Raw genomic sequence first — 18,535 nt, forward strand, 5'->3', positions numbered from 1 at the left:
CATACATTTTGTTCTCGCGGTTCGTCAGACCGCGCTCAGAAGCGCTCTTGGAAGGACGGGTGTATCGCTCCTCGTGCCAAAAATAAAAACGAAATAAAAAAGATTATTGTGCGTGCACTGTCTTTTTCGTGATTTGAAATATTTGATACTTTTTATGAGTAAACTGTATAAGTTTCATATTCCAATTATTTGTAATTTAAAATTATGTTTTTAAAATTACCTTGCCTGAGATCCTCTTTTTTATGGGTTGTTGAATAGATTGGTGGGGTAAAACAATTCAAGATGGCGTCGATGAAAATTTGGCTTTTTTTCGTGATGGGTGTCATTTTCATAGTTTTTGGGGTAGCTATTACCGAATATGAGGTCAAAACTGAAATCCAAGATGGCGCCGACGAAAATTTTACATCTTTTCGTCATGGGTGTCATTTTCATGGTTTTTGGGGTAGCTATTAACGAATATGAGGTCAAAACTATAATCCAAGATGGCGCCGACAAAAATTTTACAACTTTTCGTCATGGGTGTCATTTTCATGGTTTTTGGGGTAGCTATTAACCAATATGAGGTCAAAACTGAAATCCAAGATGGCGCCGACGAAAATTTTACATCTTTTCGTCATGGGTGTCATTTTCATGGTTTTTGGGGTAGCTATTAACGAATATGAGGTCAAAACTATAATCCAAGATGGCGCCGACAAAAATTTTACATCTTTTCGTCATGGGTGTCATTTTCATGGTTTTTGGGGTAGCTATTAACCAATATGAGGTCAAAACTGAAATCCAAGATGGCGCCGACGAAAATTTTACATCTTTTCGTCATGGGTGTCATTTTCATGGTTTTTGGGGTAGCTATTATCGAATATGAGGTCAAAACTATAATCCAAGATGGCGCCGACGAAAAATTTGACATCTTTTCATCATGGGTGTCATTTTCATGGTTTTTGGGATAGCTATTAACGAATATGAGGTCAAAACTATAATCCAAGATGGCGCTGACGAAAATTTGACATTTTTCGTGATGGGTGTCATTTTCATGGTTTTTGGGGTAGCTATTAACGAATATGAGGTCAAAACTAAAATCCAAGATGGTCGTCGAATTTCAAGATCGCGTCATGGTAATACTGTCGCGTTATGGAGCAAGGCGGCGATTTTGGTATCTATGAATCTCGCCAAAGAAGTTTCACTCCTGACACGTTTTCTCGGCACACACGTTCTTTTTTATTTTATTCTCTTCGTTTAAATGTTTTAGATAAACTTTATTTTAAATAAAGTTTAGCGAATATATTTAAAGAATATATTTAAAGTTACTAATATCTGTCAGAATATTAACATGATTGCCACAGAGTTGCGTTTTATATTAAATTTCTAAATATGCATTTCAATGTTCTTTAAAATTGTTTTTTTTAAGACTTTCTACAAAACTGTGGTTGTTAACGTTTTTGTTATTTTATCTAAGTTTACTTTAAAGGAGTAAGAAAAATATACCTAATTATCGACGGTTACATTGGGGATTTGGTAATAGCTGTCTCAAAAACCTTGAAAATGACACCCATGCCGAAAAGATGTAAAGTTTCGTCGACACCATCTTGGATTTTAGTTTTGACCTCATATTGGTTAATAGATACCCCAAAAACCATGAAAATGACACCCATGACGAAAATATGTAAAATTTTCGTCGGCGCCATCTTGGATTTTAGTTTTGACCTCATATTCGTTAATAGCTACCCCAATAACCATGAAAATGACACCCGTGACGAAATGATGTAAAATTTTCGTCGGCGCCATCTTCGATTTTAGTTTTGACCTCATATTGGTTAATAGCTACCCCAAAAACCATGAAAATGACACCCATGTCGAAAAGATGTAAAATTTTCGTCGGCGCCATCTTGGATTTTAGTTTTGACCTCATATTCGTTAATAGCTACCCCAATAACCATGAAAATGACACCCATGAAGAAAATATATAAAATTTTTGTCGGCGCCATCTTGGATTTTAGTTTTGACCTCATATTGGTTAATAGCTACCCCAAAAACCATGAAAATGACACCCGTGACGAAATGATGTCAAATTGTCGTCGGCGCCATTTTGGATTTTAGATTTGACCTCATATTGATTAATACTTATTTAATAGCCACTCCAACTCCTTGAAAATGACACCCATGACGAAAAGATTTCAAATTTTCGTCGGTGCCATCTTGGATTTTAGTTTTGACCTCATATTGGTTAATAGCTACCCCAAAAACCACCCACATTTGCAAATGTGTTTGCTACTTAGGAAAAGTTCATATTTAAAGATAGGTAATGTGAATGTGTGGTAACGAATTTAATTTATTTCATTCCGACTGTTTCTCGGAATAACATACATTTACTAAGAATTGCTTACAATGCCGGGTTTAATATATTGCCGGTAACATATAATATTATGTATGATAATAATTCTTAAAAAAGTATTTTATACATTTCTTAAAAAGCTTCGATATTGTATACAATAATACAATTCATATTCAAATTGTTGTAAAATAGTCACACTTTTTTAAGTTGGTTGAATACACTAAAATACTTATAAGGATCGTACCTACTAATAATAGTAACAAAATGAATTTTTAAAGTTCCCAGTAATCTTCTGGAATCAATTTCAATAAAAATATAAAAAAAAATAATATCAAGTATGAAGATGGTCTATAAAATGGAATGCGCTATGTTTACGTGAGCGCGATGTTCCCGCGAACCACGTGGCGACGTTAGATACCTAAATTTGAGTAACGCAGATTTGTGACAGCGTCCTTAACTTGGCAGAGAATCGATTTCTGAAAAACATGAAAATTTACATTTCGAATCAGATATAAGAAAAATACTTGTAACACAATATTTGAGACTTAGAGGACTCAGACTTGAAAGTATCTGGGTCACAAGCCATCACTTCGATTTATTTTTTCCTTTCCTAATTCCTTATCTCTTTGGTTACGTGAAGACTTAGAAAAACTGATAGTCATATTTTTTTATGTGACTAGGCGTGTTTTAAAATACGCTTAAATTCAGATTTCTTTTTATACATGGTAACTCATTGTTGGACTAACAAAGATGAGAGTTTAAACTGTACAATTTTCCTTTTTATTTCCTGATCTTGAGTAAAATAAAGGCCTGTTTTTGGATTTTGCTGACAATTGGAATAGTGCATGTAAGCCAAATAATACATGTTCAGATTATTTGCACTAACGATACATATAAATAAATATTCAATCTAAGATATCCAAATTGTAGTATATAGGTAGTAGTATTTTTATACCACTTCTTAGGGTATTATGATGTTACCTGTAGTACAGATTATACTATAGTACCAAAGTATAGAAATCAGTACCAGTTTCTTTTATTTATCCATTCGGCTTTTGAATAATCCATAGAATATGTACAATGTTGTTATAATATAATATATGGATAACCAGTAAAATTGATAACCAGTAAAGTTTCTATGGATATGAATATCTGCATCAAAATATTACGGTAAAATAATTATATAAATTTACGCAGAGATGAAAATATAAACTCTACAAAAGTAATGTTTTGGTAGAGTCATCAAATTGCTCACGGGGGAAGCGAGAATAAAACACAAATACGCACTTACGATTGAAGTTAAGGCAACTTTTTTAAAAACTATCTCCAAATCCGTAATCAGTTCTGAATATGAAGTTATTGAATTTTCATGTAGTTGCGCTCAGCGGGTCCGCAATAGTCGGGTTATCCGATTACTTGCCTCAACCAAAAGGATGGCGTGATTTCTAGCTTTTGAGTTAACCTGACTTTAAAAATATCACCTTTACAGTTTGCACACTATGGTATGGTGGTAAATTTAAAAATCTAATGACGATTCAAAAGTGCTTCTGGAAGAAGTCTAATTGAATAAATAAATTGAGTTTGAGTTCGAGTTTATGCAGAGAAAACTTTTCTAGGTTATATCATACAGATAAGTTAAGAAGACTTTGGTGAAGAAGATGACTTGGGTATTTTTGGTAAGTTGTAATGATTGCTTTTAGTGAGCTAAATTTTATCTAATATCTTTAAAAAATTGCCTTTAATTTAGTTTAATTCATAATAAATGTTCCTTTAGTGCTTTGGTGTGAAGTTCAAAATATAAGTTTAGGTATTTTTATGTGATAGCGCACATGTTTTTAATATTTCCACTTTTTTTACTACAACAAATAAATTAAATAAAACACTGTTTGATTAGAATTTTTATAAGAATAAAAACGCCGAGTTAAATAATGAAGTATCATTAGTGTAGCATGTAGTATATTCCGATAAATATGTATATTATTCTTTAGATATCGAATCACAGTGCGTAAACAACGCTCCCGCCGTCGCGTTCCCGTAATTCGGTACGTTCCCGGAATTTTTATACGTTAAAATGTCGCGTTCGTATTCACTTCGAGACTGTTTGTGGAGCGCCTCGCACGTGGCGAGCCCTATTTGAATATGTTAATGAACTGAGTGATATCTTAAGGGCCTATTCTTGGCGTCACATCATAGTATAAATCGTAGTTACATTGTTAAGGAGGTAGGAGAGCTGAAAGGGTTTGTAGAATATAGTTTATAGAATTATACAAAAGGGGATGATTAGAATGGTTCGAAAATTCTCTGTGCTACTCAATCAAATAAGCTCACACAGATAACCAACATAAATATGAAATAAAACATATCTACAGATGAACTGACTACATTAACTAAACAAGGAAACATTTTACAAAATTATTATTGGATTATTTTTAAGCATATTATACTATTACACTTGCATGCAAATTTTAAAGATAATACAATCACACAACGTAAAATTGTAAGTTCATAAGACATAGACGAAATAGGTAAAAAAATTACTCTAAAATTAAAGCTAGCTTTACAAAATTGCAGTTTTCACATGGCTATCCCGGGAATACTGTCTGCAGTTGCCAGACTCCGTGTAAATCTCCCGGGAACTATTGTGGTACCAAAATCCTAATTTATTTCCCTACTGAATTACATATCACGTACCAGCCCATTTTAGCCTTATGAGACTTTTAAAGTATTACCACTGCAGTGCAACTTTAAAATTCTATTAGTCCGTATTATTGCTAACGTTTACGATGATACGAATAGATAGTTTAAGTCAGGAATATATTCCTGTATTCAGCTTATCGCATTGGCCTTATTTGAAGATAAAATTTTGTTTAATTATAATAAACAATAAGTAAACGCAAGCAATCTCTGCTATAATTATTATACTTTTGAATACATTTTAATATTTGCATTTATTTTAAAAAGTTACTTTTAAAGAAGTTCATAGTGATCTAGTTACATTCTTTAAATGGGAGAATTTTGAGTCCAGTTCATGCATTGTCCACATGCAATGCGCTTTAGCATTTTTTCTCATTTGAACGATGAAACTGGGTTTCAAAATGGTTTCAGTACAATGGAGTAAATTTTTATCATTTTCTTGAGTTTAATTTAACGCGAGTGTACATAGTACATTTATTAAAAAAACTAGCTTTCCACCTAACTAGCTTTCCACACAGTCAAAGAAAAACCCGCATAGTTCCCGTTCCCGTGGGATTTCCGGGATTGCATTATTTTCCCGGGATAAAAAGTAGCCTATGTACTTTTTCGGGTATCAAAATATCTCCATACTAAATTTCATGAAAATTGGTTCAGTATTAGACGTGATTGAGTAACAGACAGACAGAGTTACTTTCGCATATGTAAAGTTAGTATGGATAAGACTAGGATTTTAAACGTCACTACTACATGTACCTATAGTGTTCGAAAATCGAAACAACCGCGACGGGTTAAAATGTGGGTTAATAATAAAATTAATAATCGGATTTAGAATTCATTCAAAAGTCTTGAATTATTATTAAGTATCATAAATAGACAAGAGACAGATAACTATTAAGTTACTTAAGAACGCGACTAAAGTCAAATCACCAATCAACATTTAGTTGATACGTGTTATATTCAAGACCAAATATAAAAAATAAAATATATGTAAAACTTGATGATATTTTCGATTATCCTGATTGATCAAAAACATAAAATATTGAAATTGACTCGATAGAAATAATTCACGAAGTTACCTCTAAATTTCACACTTTGACGTTTTTTACTTGACATGGTTATGCCTATTATGTTATTTTTTTCATAAACAATTATATTGAAACATTTGTGAGAACTTTGTTATACCACTTTTGTCTAATTACTTTTAGTTTTGATTTAATCACGATAAAACACTTTTGGCGCTTACTATATTTTTAATTACGCAAGAAATCATCTTGCATCGCACGTTCTAGGAGCTTCAAACATAATTCTATTTCATACATCAGACGCTATCGCTCCGTTGAGACGAGTAGACCATGCTTAAATTGCTGTGCCGCGCGCCGATTTTTTAATAATATTGTTTCAATATTGTTTTTTTGAAAATGGTAAACAACAAAAGAACATTGAAACTTCAGAAACGAGAACTAAAAGAGATTCATATTTAAATGATATCTAACTAATTTTCGAAGATAAGTATAGTATTGTAATCATATTAATAAATACCTAATTATTATTTATAATAAATAATAATAATTATTATTTATTAATATGTATTAATAAAAAAATACGACTTTCGATTCATTTCAGAAACTTTATGCAGGTGAGTTTAGATATTACATAAATATGTAATATCTAATCACACTCACACGAATTTATGCAAATGCATAAATTCGTTTCCGTGGGCTGAGTATTGACGCGACGATCTTAGGTATACAAACATATATATAGGTATATATTATATGGATACAAATATTTCATTCATAGTGTTACATCAATAAAATCAAGAAAGATTTATATGTACTTACCTAGTATATTTTTTTATTTATTACTTATTACCATTACTACTATGATTACCTACTACCTATTTGTAGATTCCTATGGTTGTTCCAGTAAATAACGTAAATAGGTTGTGAATAGTAGATATATATAATATAATATATTCACAATCTGTATTATAATAATCACTGGTGCAGTGAACTCCCATAAATAATTATAATCCATACTATAATATTATAAATGCGATAGTAACTCTGTCTGTCTGTCTGTTACTCAATCACGCCTAAACTACTGAACCAATTTGCATGAAATTTGGTATGGAGATATTTTGATACCCGAGAAAGGACATAGGCTACCTTTTATTGCGAAATACATATGTACCACGGGCAAAGCCGGGGCGGACCTCTAGTAAATTATAAAGTTATACCTGCTCATTATTTGAAATCTATCGTAAAATTAAATAAAATAAGTAACTTTACTCGTCTAAATATTTGTATATATAAAAATGAAACCCGTTTCGCGTTTTCACGGTATCACGTGTGAACGGCTGAACCGATTTCGATAATTCTTTTTTTATTGTATCCCTTGAAGGATGAAGGATGGTTCTCATGTAGAGAAAACGTAAATATGTACGGGCGAAGCCGGGGCGGACCGCTAGTTACAAATAAAATACATATATCATTCATAAGTAACACGCGAAACGGAGCGCTCTCGATTGCGCTCATATGAAACAACATTCAGTACAATGCCTACATACGAAATCCAATAAGAGAAATTTCGCGACAGTCCTGCGCGTGAATCAAAAGATGGAATATCCATTTTTGGAGCGCCGGTTTCAAGCGACGACCGACGGTGATAGCAGCAATTGCGCGCGACGCGACGGCGACCTTGCCTCCTATATTATAAACAAACACTATGAATAGGGTTGCCAACTTTTTTTACAAGAAATAAAGTACGTATATTCATTATTCAGGTCTCTCTCTCTCTCTTGTCGGTCCCTCATGTCTGAGGATCGTGGTCAGCATCAGGGTTGCATCTGGAGCGGATGATTTGCCTCCACCGGTCTCTGTCCATGGCGTCTCTTACGACCGTGTAAAAAAAAATATTAAACAGTATTTATTGTAGTGTGTGCCCTCTGACTAAATAAAAAAAAATTGTGAGCGTCTAAATGTAACACATTATATCTGTCTATATTATGTGTCTGCACTTTGATGCTGAAAACAGTCTTTTGTATAAATACTTTTTATTTGTTAAACAGTAAAAAGTATAATTTAGTGAAAAACAGTAGAATACTGTTTGGCAACCCTAAGTATGAATACACTCGCGAATGCAAATTCGGGGATTTTCTAATTTTGCTAAATTTTTGCGTTTGTAGTAGTGTATGGTCAGCAAATAAAAAAAAACAACATTTTATTTTTAGTTTTTATTATATATACAGGGTTACTTGTAAAACACCAGCAACCTCGCAGGACAAGATACCTTACATCATAAGTAACAACATTAATAATTGTTCTACGACTTTTGATATTTTGTTAGATTTTATTTTCATAAAAAAATAAATGTTCATTTCATTTTCCGTTTGAATATTATAAACTCTACGCGCATCACAAAAATTACGTAAACAAGAAGCGAACGGGAGGGGAAAGGGGGCGTCGCGTCGCGGTTGTCCTTTCGATGATGAGTAGAACATAGACTTACAAACGTTAGGAGAGTACAATAAAAGCTTAAAAAATCATTTAAAAATAATTTATATCGTTATGCCAACAGCCAAAAGTCGTAGAACAAATGTTACTTATGATGTTAGCTATCTTGTCCTGCGAGGTTGCCGGTGTTTTACAAATAACCCTGTATATGGGATTTTAAATTAAACTATATGTGTTTCTCCTCTGAAAAAGATGAAACTTTATTTTAATATTTGCACATTTAACATACGTATAACTTTTACATTAACAATTAACAATATAAAGTTACAACACTTACACACAAATTAAACACTTCAACAAATATTATAACAATAATAACAAATAATAACAACAATCAACAAATACAAAATTTAACAATTACGTAATAATTATAACTTTTGAATGAAATGTGTGCTTTATGTTCTAACGGTACCAAGCGACTCACGGACTGCACGTGGTACCTGCGGACAGCGTAAACTGGTTTATATGGTTTATTCTGGTTTTGTGCGTGTTTCCACTTTCAACTATCAAGTGACGATTTATTTATTTGTTTTGTTTCGCAATTATTATGGTCAAATATTAATAACGAAACAAATTATTATGGACACGATATTTTATTGTTTCACGGTAGTCGTTTTGTCGTTTGCTCAAGAACGTGAAATTGAATGATAATTATTTTTTTTTTATAAAGTCAAAACCATTTTCTTTCAAATAAAAACTTGTTTTTATTGAAAACAAAAATCAGAGTGTTGCTAGGAATAAGTATAAAATTAAATAGTAATGTAAGGATATCGAAACATTTTTGTATAGGCCTGAACGTTATAGTGGAAACGCGCTCTAAGATCTAAGTAATATACACACCACTAGATATGCAAATATTTCTCCAAGCTAATTTACCTTGTACTAATATTATACTAATATTGTAAATGTGAAAGTAACTCTCAATCACGCCTACTGAACCAATTTACATAAAATTTGGTATAGAGATATTTTGATACCCGAGAATGGACATAGGATAGGTGTTATCCCGGAAATCCCACGGGAACGGGAATTATGCGGGTTTTTCTTTGACTGCGCGGGCGATGCCGCGGGCGGAAAGCTAGTATATAATAAATATAATATAAAGTATAAACACAACAATTTAACATTCATTCAAATCATACAAACAAACAGACATAAACAAACAGACAGAATTTTTTACGGATTCGTGCTCTATACTGTTTCCCTAATATCGTTTTTTTGAATATATTACATACGTATACACTTTTTTTACTGTTTTATTATATACGTATAGATTATCATCAATAATTATAAATAAAAATTAAAAAATAATAATAAATTATCATATTACATAATTTGCCATGATTTCAACTTCACTGTATACTAACTACCGAAAATACGCGTTGAACGCGCGAAGAATATTGTGTTTAATTTAGCGTCCGATGAACTTTACGTAAGTACGGTGAGCCGTGTATGATGGAAGAATGATTGCGCGCGGCATGGCGCGCTAGGGCGGGGCCCATAACTTTAGAAATTCTCTGGCTTTATGCCCACTCTTAAGTACGAACTTTCTTATACTTTAGCGGTTGGCACGCGGCAAAAGTACTAAAGTGCTTTTAAGTACTTAGAATTTAGATACTATGAAGTATTCTGTTGCAAAAAGGGTATGTTGGCTAGCCGTGGTACGCGCGCTTTCCTGGAACGAGGCACATCCACATTCCACGTAGACCAAGATGCCTCGCGCGGAAAATGCTTCGCGAGGCTGCTCGCTCTGTGTAATTAATTATTTATTTATTTAACTATGTAATTTGCCCCACCACATTAAAAACATTTATATATTACACAATAAAGGAATTATAATGTTTTTCTTTTACTCCGGATTTTAAATAATTTGTCCTGTCCAATTGGAAAAATAATATTATGTACTTTCTAAAGGTAAGTCACAGGTATACAAAAATAACTATTAAAAACTGCATTTTTTTACCTTTTCATCGATGACTTTAAAAATACCAATGTTCTTAAGATACCACGCTGTCTACCACTAGTCTTAAAATTAAATTATATGTTACAATATCGTATTGTTTAAGTTTGTATGTTTATTTAAGTATTTTATTGATTAGAACAGTAAACAAAACACCCAACATCATTATGTGCGCTCCCGCCTACAGACCAATATCAATAAATGCGAATGTTGGATTTAACATTCAAGCCCAATTCAAGTCTGGTTTACGTAGTTTATAATTACAGTGAAAATAATATTTTAAAGAGAACCTACAACTTTCTTTAACTTCCTTTAAGTTCACAATTTCTATAATACCTAACTATATCATATTCATTAAAACAATCATAAAAATACGTGACATGCATTTAATAATAAATAGGACCCATGACTATCCAATATTTTAATTGACTCGTATTATTTTATAATGCTATTCCTCTATTGAAACTGTAATAATTTCCCTATTACTATATTAAACTTTAATTATATTATATACAGTGTAAGTAGTGTAATTTATTGATTGAATAAATAATTCTTATAGCTCCTTGCTGGCAATAAATCAGCAATGTTGTCATCAATCAGGAATTCGATATATTATGTAACATAATGCTATGTACATATCTTAGTGAACTCGATCGACTGATCGAATGCGTTGGTGACAATGATATCATTTGAGATTTTGTTATCTCTAGTTTTTAATACCGTATCTGATATTTTTTGTGTTTACTTGTCTTTGGTAGGAAAAAGTTTGTTTTATTCAAATTTTATTAGGAAATTCATAAATTTACATAATTAGTAGATAATATTATGTACCTATTAAGTATATTATATTATGCATCAGCTTAGCAGATTTTAATATATGTATGAATTTAGTTAAAAATGCAACAACCACGTCATAATATTATGTTACAAATAGAAAAGGGCGGGTATTGTTAGTCAATCGATTTTATATAACAAGTTCTAAATAGATTTTTATGAGTGTTTATATATCATATCAAGCTAGCCACGGCCAACTAACAAACATTATACAATAATTGTGTTTATTTGCTGAAAGCAGTTTTCTCTAATTAGCACTCTATGCGTAGTCTTTCGAAGACACTATTTGATTTCTGCCATTCAGTCCCTACTTTTCAAATATACGACACGACCTCTGAAAAAGAATAGAAATTTAATCATTATTAAAAAAAAATCAACTAACCCTGGCTTGATAGAAAAAAATACGAATTAATTTATTAAAAAGTACTATATTTTGAATTTGGAACAAAATGCTGGCAAGGAGATCTATTCTGTTATTTTTGTTATATTCTGTGATTGTTTGTGAAGCTGTCAGCGAAAACGATGTCGAGCCAAGGGGAAAGAAGAAAAAAATTGCATTGTTTGGTAAGTTAAATTTATATTAAGATGAACGTAGGTAGTTTGCAACTTTTTTACTTCAAAAACTAAATTACCTAATTTAATTAACTCGTCTGAATGTAGTCAGATAATTAATTAAAACTAAGAGCTTTTGAAATGAGATGAACTAGATTTCTAAAATGCGAATCAAACGAACAAAATATTATTATAATATCCCTATTTTACGCAAATTAGGAGAGAATTATGTTTATCCCAAAATAAAAGACGAGAGGTATAAGTGTTTATGGTTAATGAATTTGATATTTAGATACTATCTAATAACTTATTTAAAAATATAATATAGTAAATATTTTCTTCTAATATTGTGTATGTATGTTTGATGATGTTTGATGTGTCTAGATAATGTTTTTTATTGATAAGTTTCGACAAAACTTTCAGCACGTTTTCTATAAGAACCTTAATATTATTATTAGTAGGTACTTAGAATTTATGTTAAAACTCGCGTCAACTATAAGCAATATTAATAGCATACCTAAATGTATCTTTTTTTTTATCTGGCAGTTTTTATCGCGGACCTGGTGCTCAAAAAATTCTTCGTTCTCAAGCTGGTGTACGCTTTTATCTTCTGGCTGGTGATCCACAAGGCTGGCTACTTCCTAACCTGGTTTATCAGTTATCTGAAGGAGCAGAGTCATCACCATCATCACCCACACCATGAGTACGGGCCGCATTATGATCATAGCTACGGCCCGTATAGGCGAGAGAGTCATGGGATTAGAAGCTAAAAGGGTTATTTGATTAGAATACTTTTAGAATTAAGCAAATGGGATTTTAATTGCGTTTTTTAACAGTGTAGTGTATAGAAAAAAAACGATCATGAAGCGGGATTCGAAGCAGCGTCTTTCGCCGTACCCTTTTCTTTTTTTAAGTGGGGAAATCTTGCATAGATAGCCATGGTCTCCAGGGAAGGGGCCGTGGGTTATGTCGGATTCCTACCGACCAAAACCCCACTGTGTTCCGTCAAGCCGCATCAACGACAGGGCCACGGGTATAGGTAGAATTCGTCCGTGACCAGGCAACGCCTGACCTCTCGGTCAATCGTGATCCTACCTCACTAATCAAATTTCTCGCAGTGTTTCTGTTTTATGCTTTTTTATGTGCTTAAAAGGCAACTATTTTTTATTCTTAAAAAAAAAATAAAAATTAAAAAAGCATTTTAATGCTATAAAACTTAAAATTAAATACTTATCTACTGTTTTCATAAATGCGGAATTCGAAATTGTGATTTTTGTACCACCATTGTACTACGCGTTTTATCTTTTCTTGACTTAAAAAAATACCCGTTTATATAATACTGAAATAATGTAAATATAAAAACAAATGGAAAGGAAGTTATTCGAAACTTTTTGTAGGGTAGTTTGCTGAAGTTGTTTTTAAAGTAGTAATCAAGGAGCTAATGCCAAATATACAATGTATATTCTAAGTTATTTCATTGTTAGAATTTAAGTACTCATGAGACTCATTTTCAATAAAGTGATGAGTACTCATTTTCAATAAATTATTTATTTATTTTAGATTTAAGATATAAATAAACAATAAAAATATCATATTATTTACGTATTTTATTCCAAGCTACTTCTACTTTAGTTACCTACCTATAGATGTGAAAGTGTGTGAAGATGAATGGATAGATTATTGTAACTTTATCAAAACGGTATCGGAGCTGTATTTTACATAGCACAGATTATAATATTATATACTACTAGAGGTCCGCCCCGGCTTCGCCCGTGGTACATATGTACGTTTTCTCTACATAAGAACCATCCTCGTACTTCAAGGAATATAATAAAAAAAGAATTATCGAAATCGGTTCAGCCGTTCTCAAGTTATGCGCTTACCAACACATTTTGGGATTCATTTTTATACAGGGTGTAATCGTTAAGTGTGCACAGGCGATTATTCCGTAACTATTACAGATATCAAAAAACTTTAAACTGATATCGAAAGTATTTAACCTAATGAGTAAAATGGCCATAATAATTTTTTAAAAATAAAACGAGAAATATCTAAAAAATTAACTTGAAACCCTCCCATACATTTAGTATGAGATACGAATATCCCATGTACATGGGTTGATCCAAAAGTAATGATAATCAATATTAAACAAGGTCTTTAGAGTTATAATAATTATGTAGTTCTCTAGATAGTCTTCTAACTAGAAAATATACTTCAAATTTTTTTTTCCTAAACTTAAAAAAAAAACTTTGACTTCATCCACAAAATCCCCTCCACGCGGCCATCACTTCGCTGTCGTCTTAAAATAATTTATTGCTAAGAAAGTGTTTCTTGTACCGAGGAAAGAGATAAAAGGAGCTAGATCTAAAAAATAGGGTAGGTGTTCAAGCATTTCGAATGCCGATTTTTCAATGGCAGCCATCGCAACTGACGCTTTTGATCTGGTGCGTTGTCTTGGTGAAACAGCGTTCAGGTCCGCAGTTTGCCATGTCTCTTTTCCTTACTAACCTATTGCAATCTTTTAATTTGGTCTGTTTAGTAAGAGCCCAATAAAGTGGCTACCTTTTTAAAATATTCCACCATAATTATTCCTTCAGCGTCTCAAAAAACTACCGCTTTAATCTAACCTACTGATTTTCACTTTGAATTTCTTCATCGTCATTTTGTAAGCTCGCATCCAGAACATTGATTGTTTTTTGGTTTCAGCATAAACATGGTGAACTCGGGTAACGTCCATGATCACAAAACGTGACAAAAAATTATCCTGATATCATTAAAAATTTAGAAATTTACCCTCTACATGTCGAATCGTTGTTTCTTCTTTTCGTCGGGAAACATTCTGGCACGCACGGTTCACATTCAAATAATTAATGTAAATAATTGGAAACGTGGCCTGTTGATATGATATTTGTGATTACTTAGTGAATACATGAGCAAGCAAAAAACATTTATTTTATATTTTTATGTGCACAGGAAATACCCAATTATCATTACTTTTGGATCAACCTAGTACATTTTATATGAAAGATTTTAGCTTTTTCTTTCTTTTTTTGGTTTTCTGCTTTAATTACTTCGCAAATTTGAAGGGAAGTTCATTTAGAATCTGTAAATAGAGCTCCTCATTGTATTGCACAATGAGGACATCACTTCGAAAATCTGCTATGAATACAAAATGTATGGGAAATAAAATGTATGGGAGCGTTTAATGTAACATTTTTGGATATTTCTCGTTTTATTTTTAAAAATTTATTACGGCCATTTTACTCATTATTTTAAGTACTTTCGATATCAGTTTAAAGTTTTTTAGTATCTGCAATAGTTACGGAATAATCGCTTGTGCACACTTAACGATTACACCCTGTATATAAGAAGATTATGTATGTATGTAAAATCTCGACATAAAGCCAGTGTATGTATTTTCTATTATCCTACGGCACAACCACTTATCGTTTAAGAATGGCAAACAAACTCTTTCAACTTTTAAATAAGCAACATACCTATCGTAACTTGACAAGTAATTATGTTAATTATTAAAAACAATAACGCATATGGACTGTTGGCAAGGGCGACGCAGGCTCAGTGCCAAAGATTAGGCCATTTGCTTAATAAGCAATTAGACGAGTTTCACTAGTTTGCCAACTCTTATGATAAGAACTTTTAGTTACACTGCAAGACTTTGGAAGAGAGCAAATTATTTATAACTAGCTGGAAACCGCGGCTTCTTGTAACCGTGTAATAGCTATCTGCTATTCAAGACTATCTTTGTAACAAAAATTTCATTCGTTTGATATTAAAAAAAAATATTTGTTTATTGACATAAAATCATCAAACAATGCACAAATGATGCACTGTAGTACCCAACTAGTATGTAGATTGCCTGGTAGAGATTGCTTCTTAGAAATATGGCCGTTTCATATACAAACGATGTCTTTTTTGTATAATAGATGCCTAGTTGAGAACTGTACTTCTGTGGTTTCTGTGTGTGGGCACGCCCATTAAATTAAATCTATACTAATATTATAAAGCTGAAGAGTTTGTTTGTTTCTTTGAACGCACTAATCTCGGGAACTACTGGTCCGATTTGAAAAATTCTTTCGGTGTTAGAGAGCCCATTTATCGAGGAAGGTTATAGGCTATATTTCATCACGCTACGGGCTACAGGAGTGGAGCCACGGGGGTGAAACCGCGCGGAGCAGCTAGTTTGTAATAATATTATAGCGATGTTCAAAGATTTTCATCTTATCTTGATTACACAGACGACATAAATAACGTAAACTGAATTAAGATACACTAATGTAATCCCAAATATTTTAGTACTATTAAGAAATTACATTATTTTCACACCATTACTACAGATATTCGAGTCTGGCAGAAGAAATTAAGGTTCTTTTTATGGGTCATAAAATACAAGCATACCTTGGCCTGACGCAGGTGTCTTAATGCACTCTAATTTACTATTGCGGGCGCCTCGTAAACTTGCCGTGTTGAATTATGAAATAATTAAGAATGTCTCATTGTATTTATATTATACTAATGTCTAACCCGTGTCTTTGCCCGCGTCGTCAAATGTAATTCCCATGGAAATGCGAAGTTGTTGCCTGGTAAAAAGTAGCTTATGTCATCTACTCTGCTATTCCTAGATACAAAAATTATATTATCATAAAATATAGCCTTTTTCCTGAAAAGACGATCGTATTTTTGGTTATAACACAAGCAAGTATAAGAATGAGCTCTGAAATGTATGCAAATGGTAAGTACAGGAAATGCTACAAAATTTTCAGAATCCATTACACCTAGATTTTTAGCTAAGAATATTTTTTTGTTCTTTAATAAACTTTACCATTTACAATAAATAGCAGTTATATAGTGTTTTTTATTTTTCTAATTTAATATTTTATTCCAAGTTGCAATTTGATGCAAAAATAATAAGTTCTCTTCCCGCCATAAACCGGTCGGAACCAGATAGAACCAGCTATTACTTGCAGGGGCCGAATGAAACTAGTTTATTCCCTTCAGAGGCAGCTCGTGATACCGACTTAAATAAGCTCTTTGTGCTATAAAGTTTTATAATGTAAGCTCTGGCTATAAGAATGTTCCGCTGTCGAATTTATTTTATTAAAGCTTTAAAGTTTTAATTAAGTTTGTTGTAATGAAAATGTTTCTCGTTAATAAACAGCTAAATTCGCGAGGAAATCTTTCAGTGAGTTTCTGAGTTGTATTGAGAAAATTTTGTGCAGCATTTGATTTAATTTTAATTTACACCCGCATAATTATCAATATGATTAGTGATATCTATAAAGAGAACTTAAAAATATTATAAATCAACAGCAGTGTGAGCTCCGGCTCTATAGGTTTAAGTTAACACAGAAAAGAAACTCAGAAAGACTTACATGCTTAGATATAAACATCCAAACAATATTATATTTAAAACATTTCACATAAAGATATGAAGAACATTCGTTTATTTTTATAATATAGCCACGAGAAAAGAACTATAGATAAAATAAAGATAGCTCTCTAAGGACTTGATGTCCTGGAGCAATCTCATCATTGGTTTAAATAAAACAGCGCTGCAAGCGCTTAAGACTGTACGGTTGTCAAGTCAGGGCAATTCAGTGATAACGCGTAAAGCGGGTTAACAAATTTGCTATAAATCCACAACCAAGCGGCGCGATTATAAAGCGTTTACGCGTGTCATAAAACAGCTTTTGATGTTCAAAGATTATGTAAAGGGTAGATGTGGGACTTATAAGAAAGATTGGAAAGGAGATAAATACTAGCAAAAGCTCGATCTTCGCGAAATTATATTATGTGGATAATTTTTTTTATCTTTAATAATAAATATAGACATTTACAAAAAATACCAACTATTCTTCGCTTGACCTTATAAATATAATTTTCCTAATTCCCACAAAGCTATCGATTGAATATAATATAACCAAGCTTTTCTAGAGAAACTCATATACATACGTACTTAGATATTCTTTCGTAATTATATGTTTATTATTCATCTTACATTTTATGGATAGTTTGTTAAATAATTTATCCAGTAGCGGAATCTAGTAGCTACACCTACCGGCGCCAATAATCAAGTTACTGTAAATTGGGTAGTTGAAATTTTGCCGTATAAAATGCCCGACCTGGATTTTATATACATAGTCAAATTTTGTCACCGTAATGTTTTATGTTTTATACATATACATTATACAGTCCATTTTAAAAAGCTCTTTCTATCACAGGTTACAGATGTAAATTAATTCGAATTAATATTTGCAGTAAGGGTAGATTAATAATATGCAACAATTATTTTTTAACAGAATTTCCCCTGTTAACCACGCTCTGCGCGATACTCGAAACAATGGTTCCGTATAAACTTTGTCAATTTAAAGTAACATACAAAGTTGTATGATAAAACCGATTTAATGGTTACGGGAAGTAAACATAACACGAAATCGAGATACAACCGTGGCTTGAATATAAAATAACAGCTCCTACCAAAAGTCATATCTGTGTTGTATAATCTAGCCAACACAGACACAGTGACTTAATTTAATGATGATTGCTTCCAGCTTTTGTAGCGAGCATTGTAATTGCTCTTGGCTCAATATTACGTTATTACGAACCGATGCTGGACGAATATTGCACGGGATT

At 32.3% G+C, this 18,535-nt stretch overlaps 1 protein-coding gene across 1 annotated transcript; it reads left to right on the forward strand.

The window, feature by feature from the left end:
- Positions 1-11,652: 11,652 nt before the first annotated feature.
- On the forward strand, positions 11,653-13,313 carry LOC123692834. Its single transcript, XM_045637665.1, has 2 exons — positions 11,653-11,896; positions 12,431-13,313. The coding sequence occupies exons 1-2, from the start codon at positions 11,782-11,784 to the stop codon at positions 12,652-12,654; spliced, it is 339 nt and encodes a 112-aa protein (XP_045493621.1). The 5' UTR covers positions 11,653-11,781; the 3' UTR covers positions 12,655-13,313.
- Positions 13,314-18,535: the final 5,222 nt, after the last annotated feature.

Source organism: Colias croceus, chromosome 1, assembly GCF_905220415.1.
Source record: "Colias croceus chromosome 1, ilColCroc2.1".
Taxonomy (NCBI): domain Eukaryota; kingdom Metazoa; phylum Arthropoda; class Insecta; order Lepidoptera; family Pieridae; genus Colias; species Colias croceus.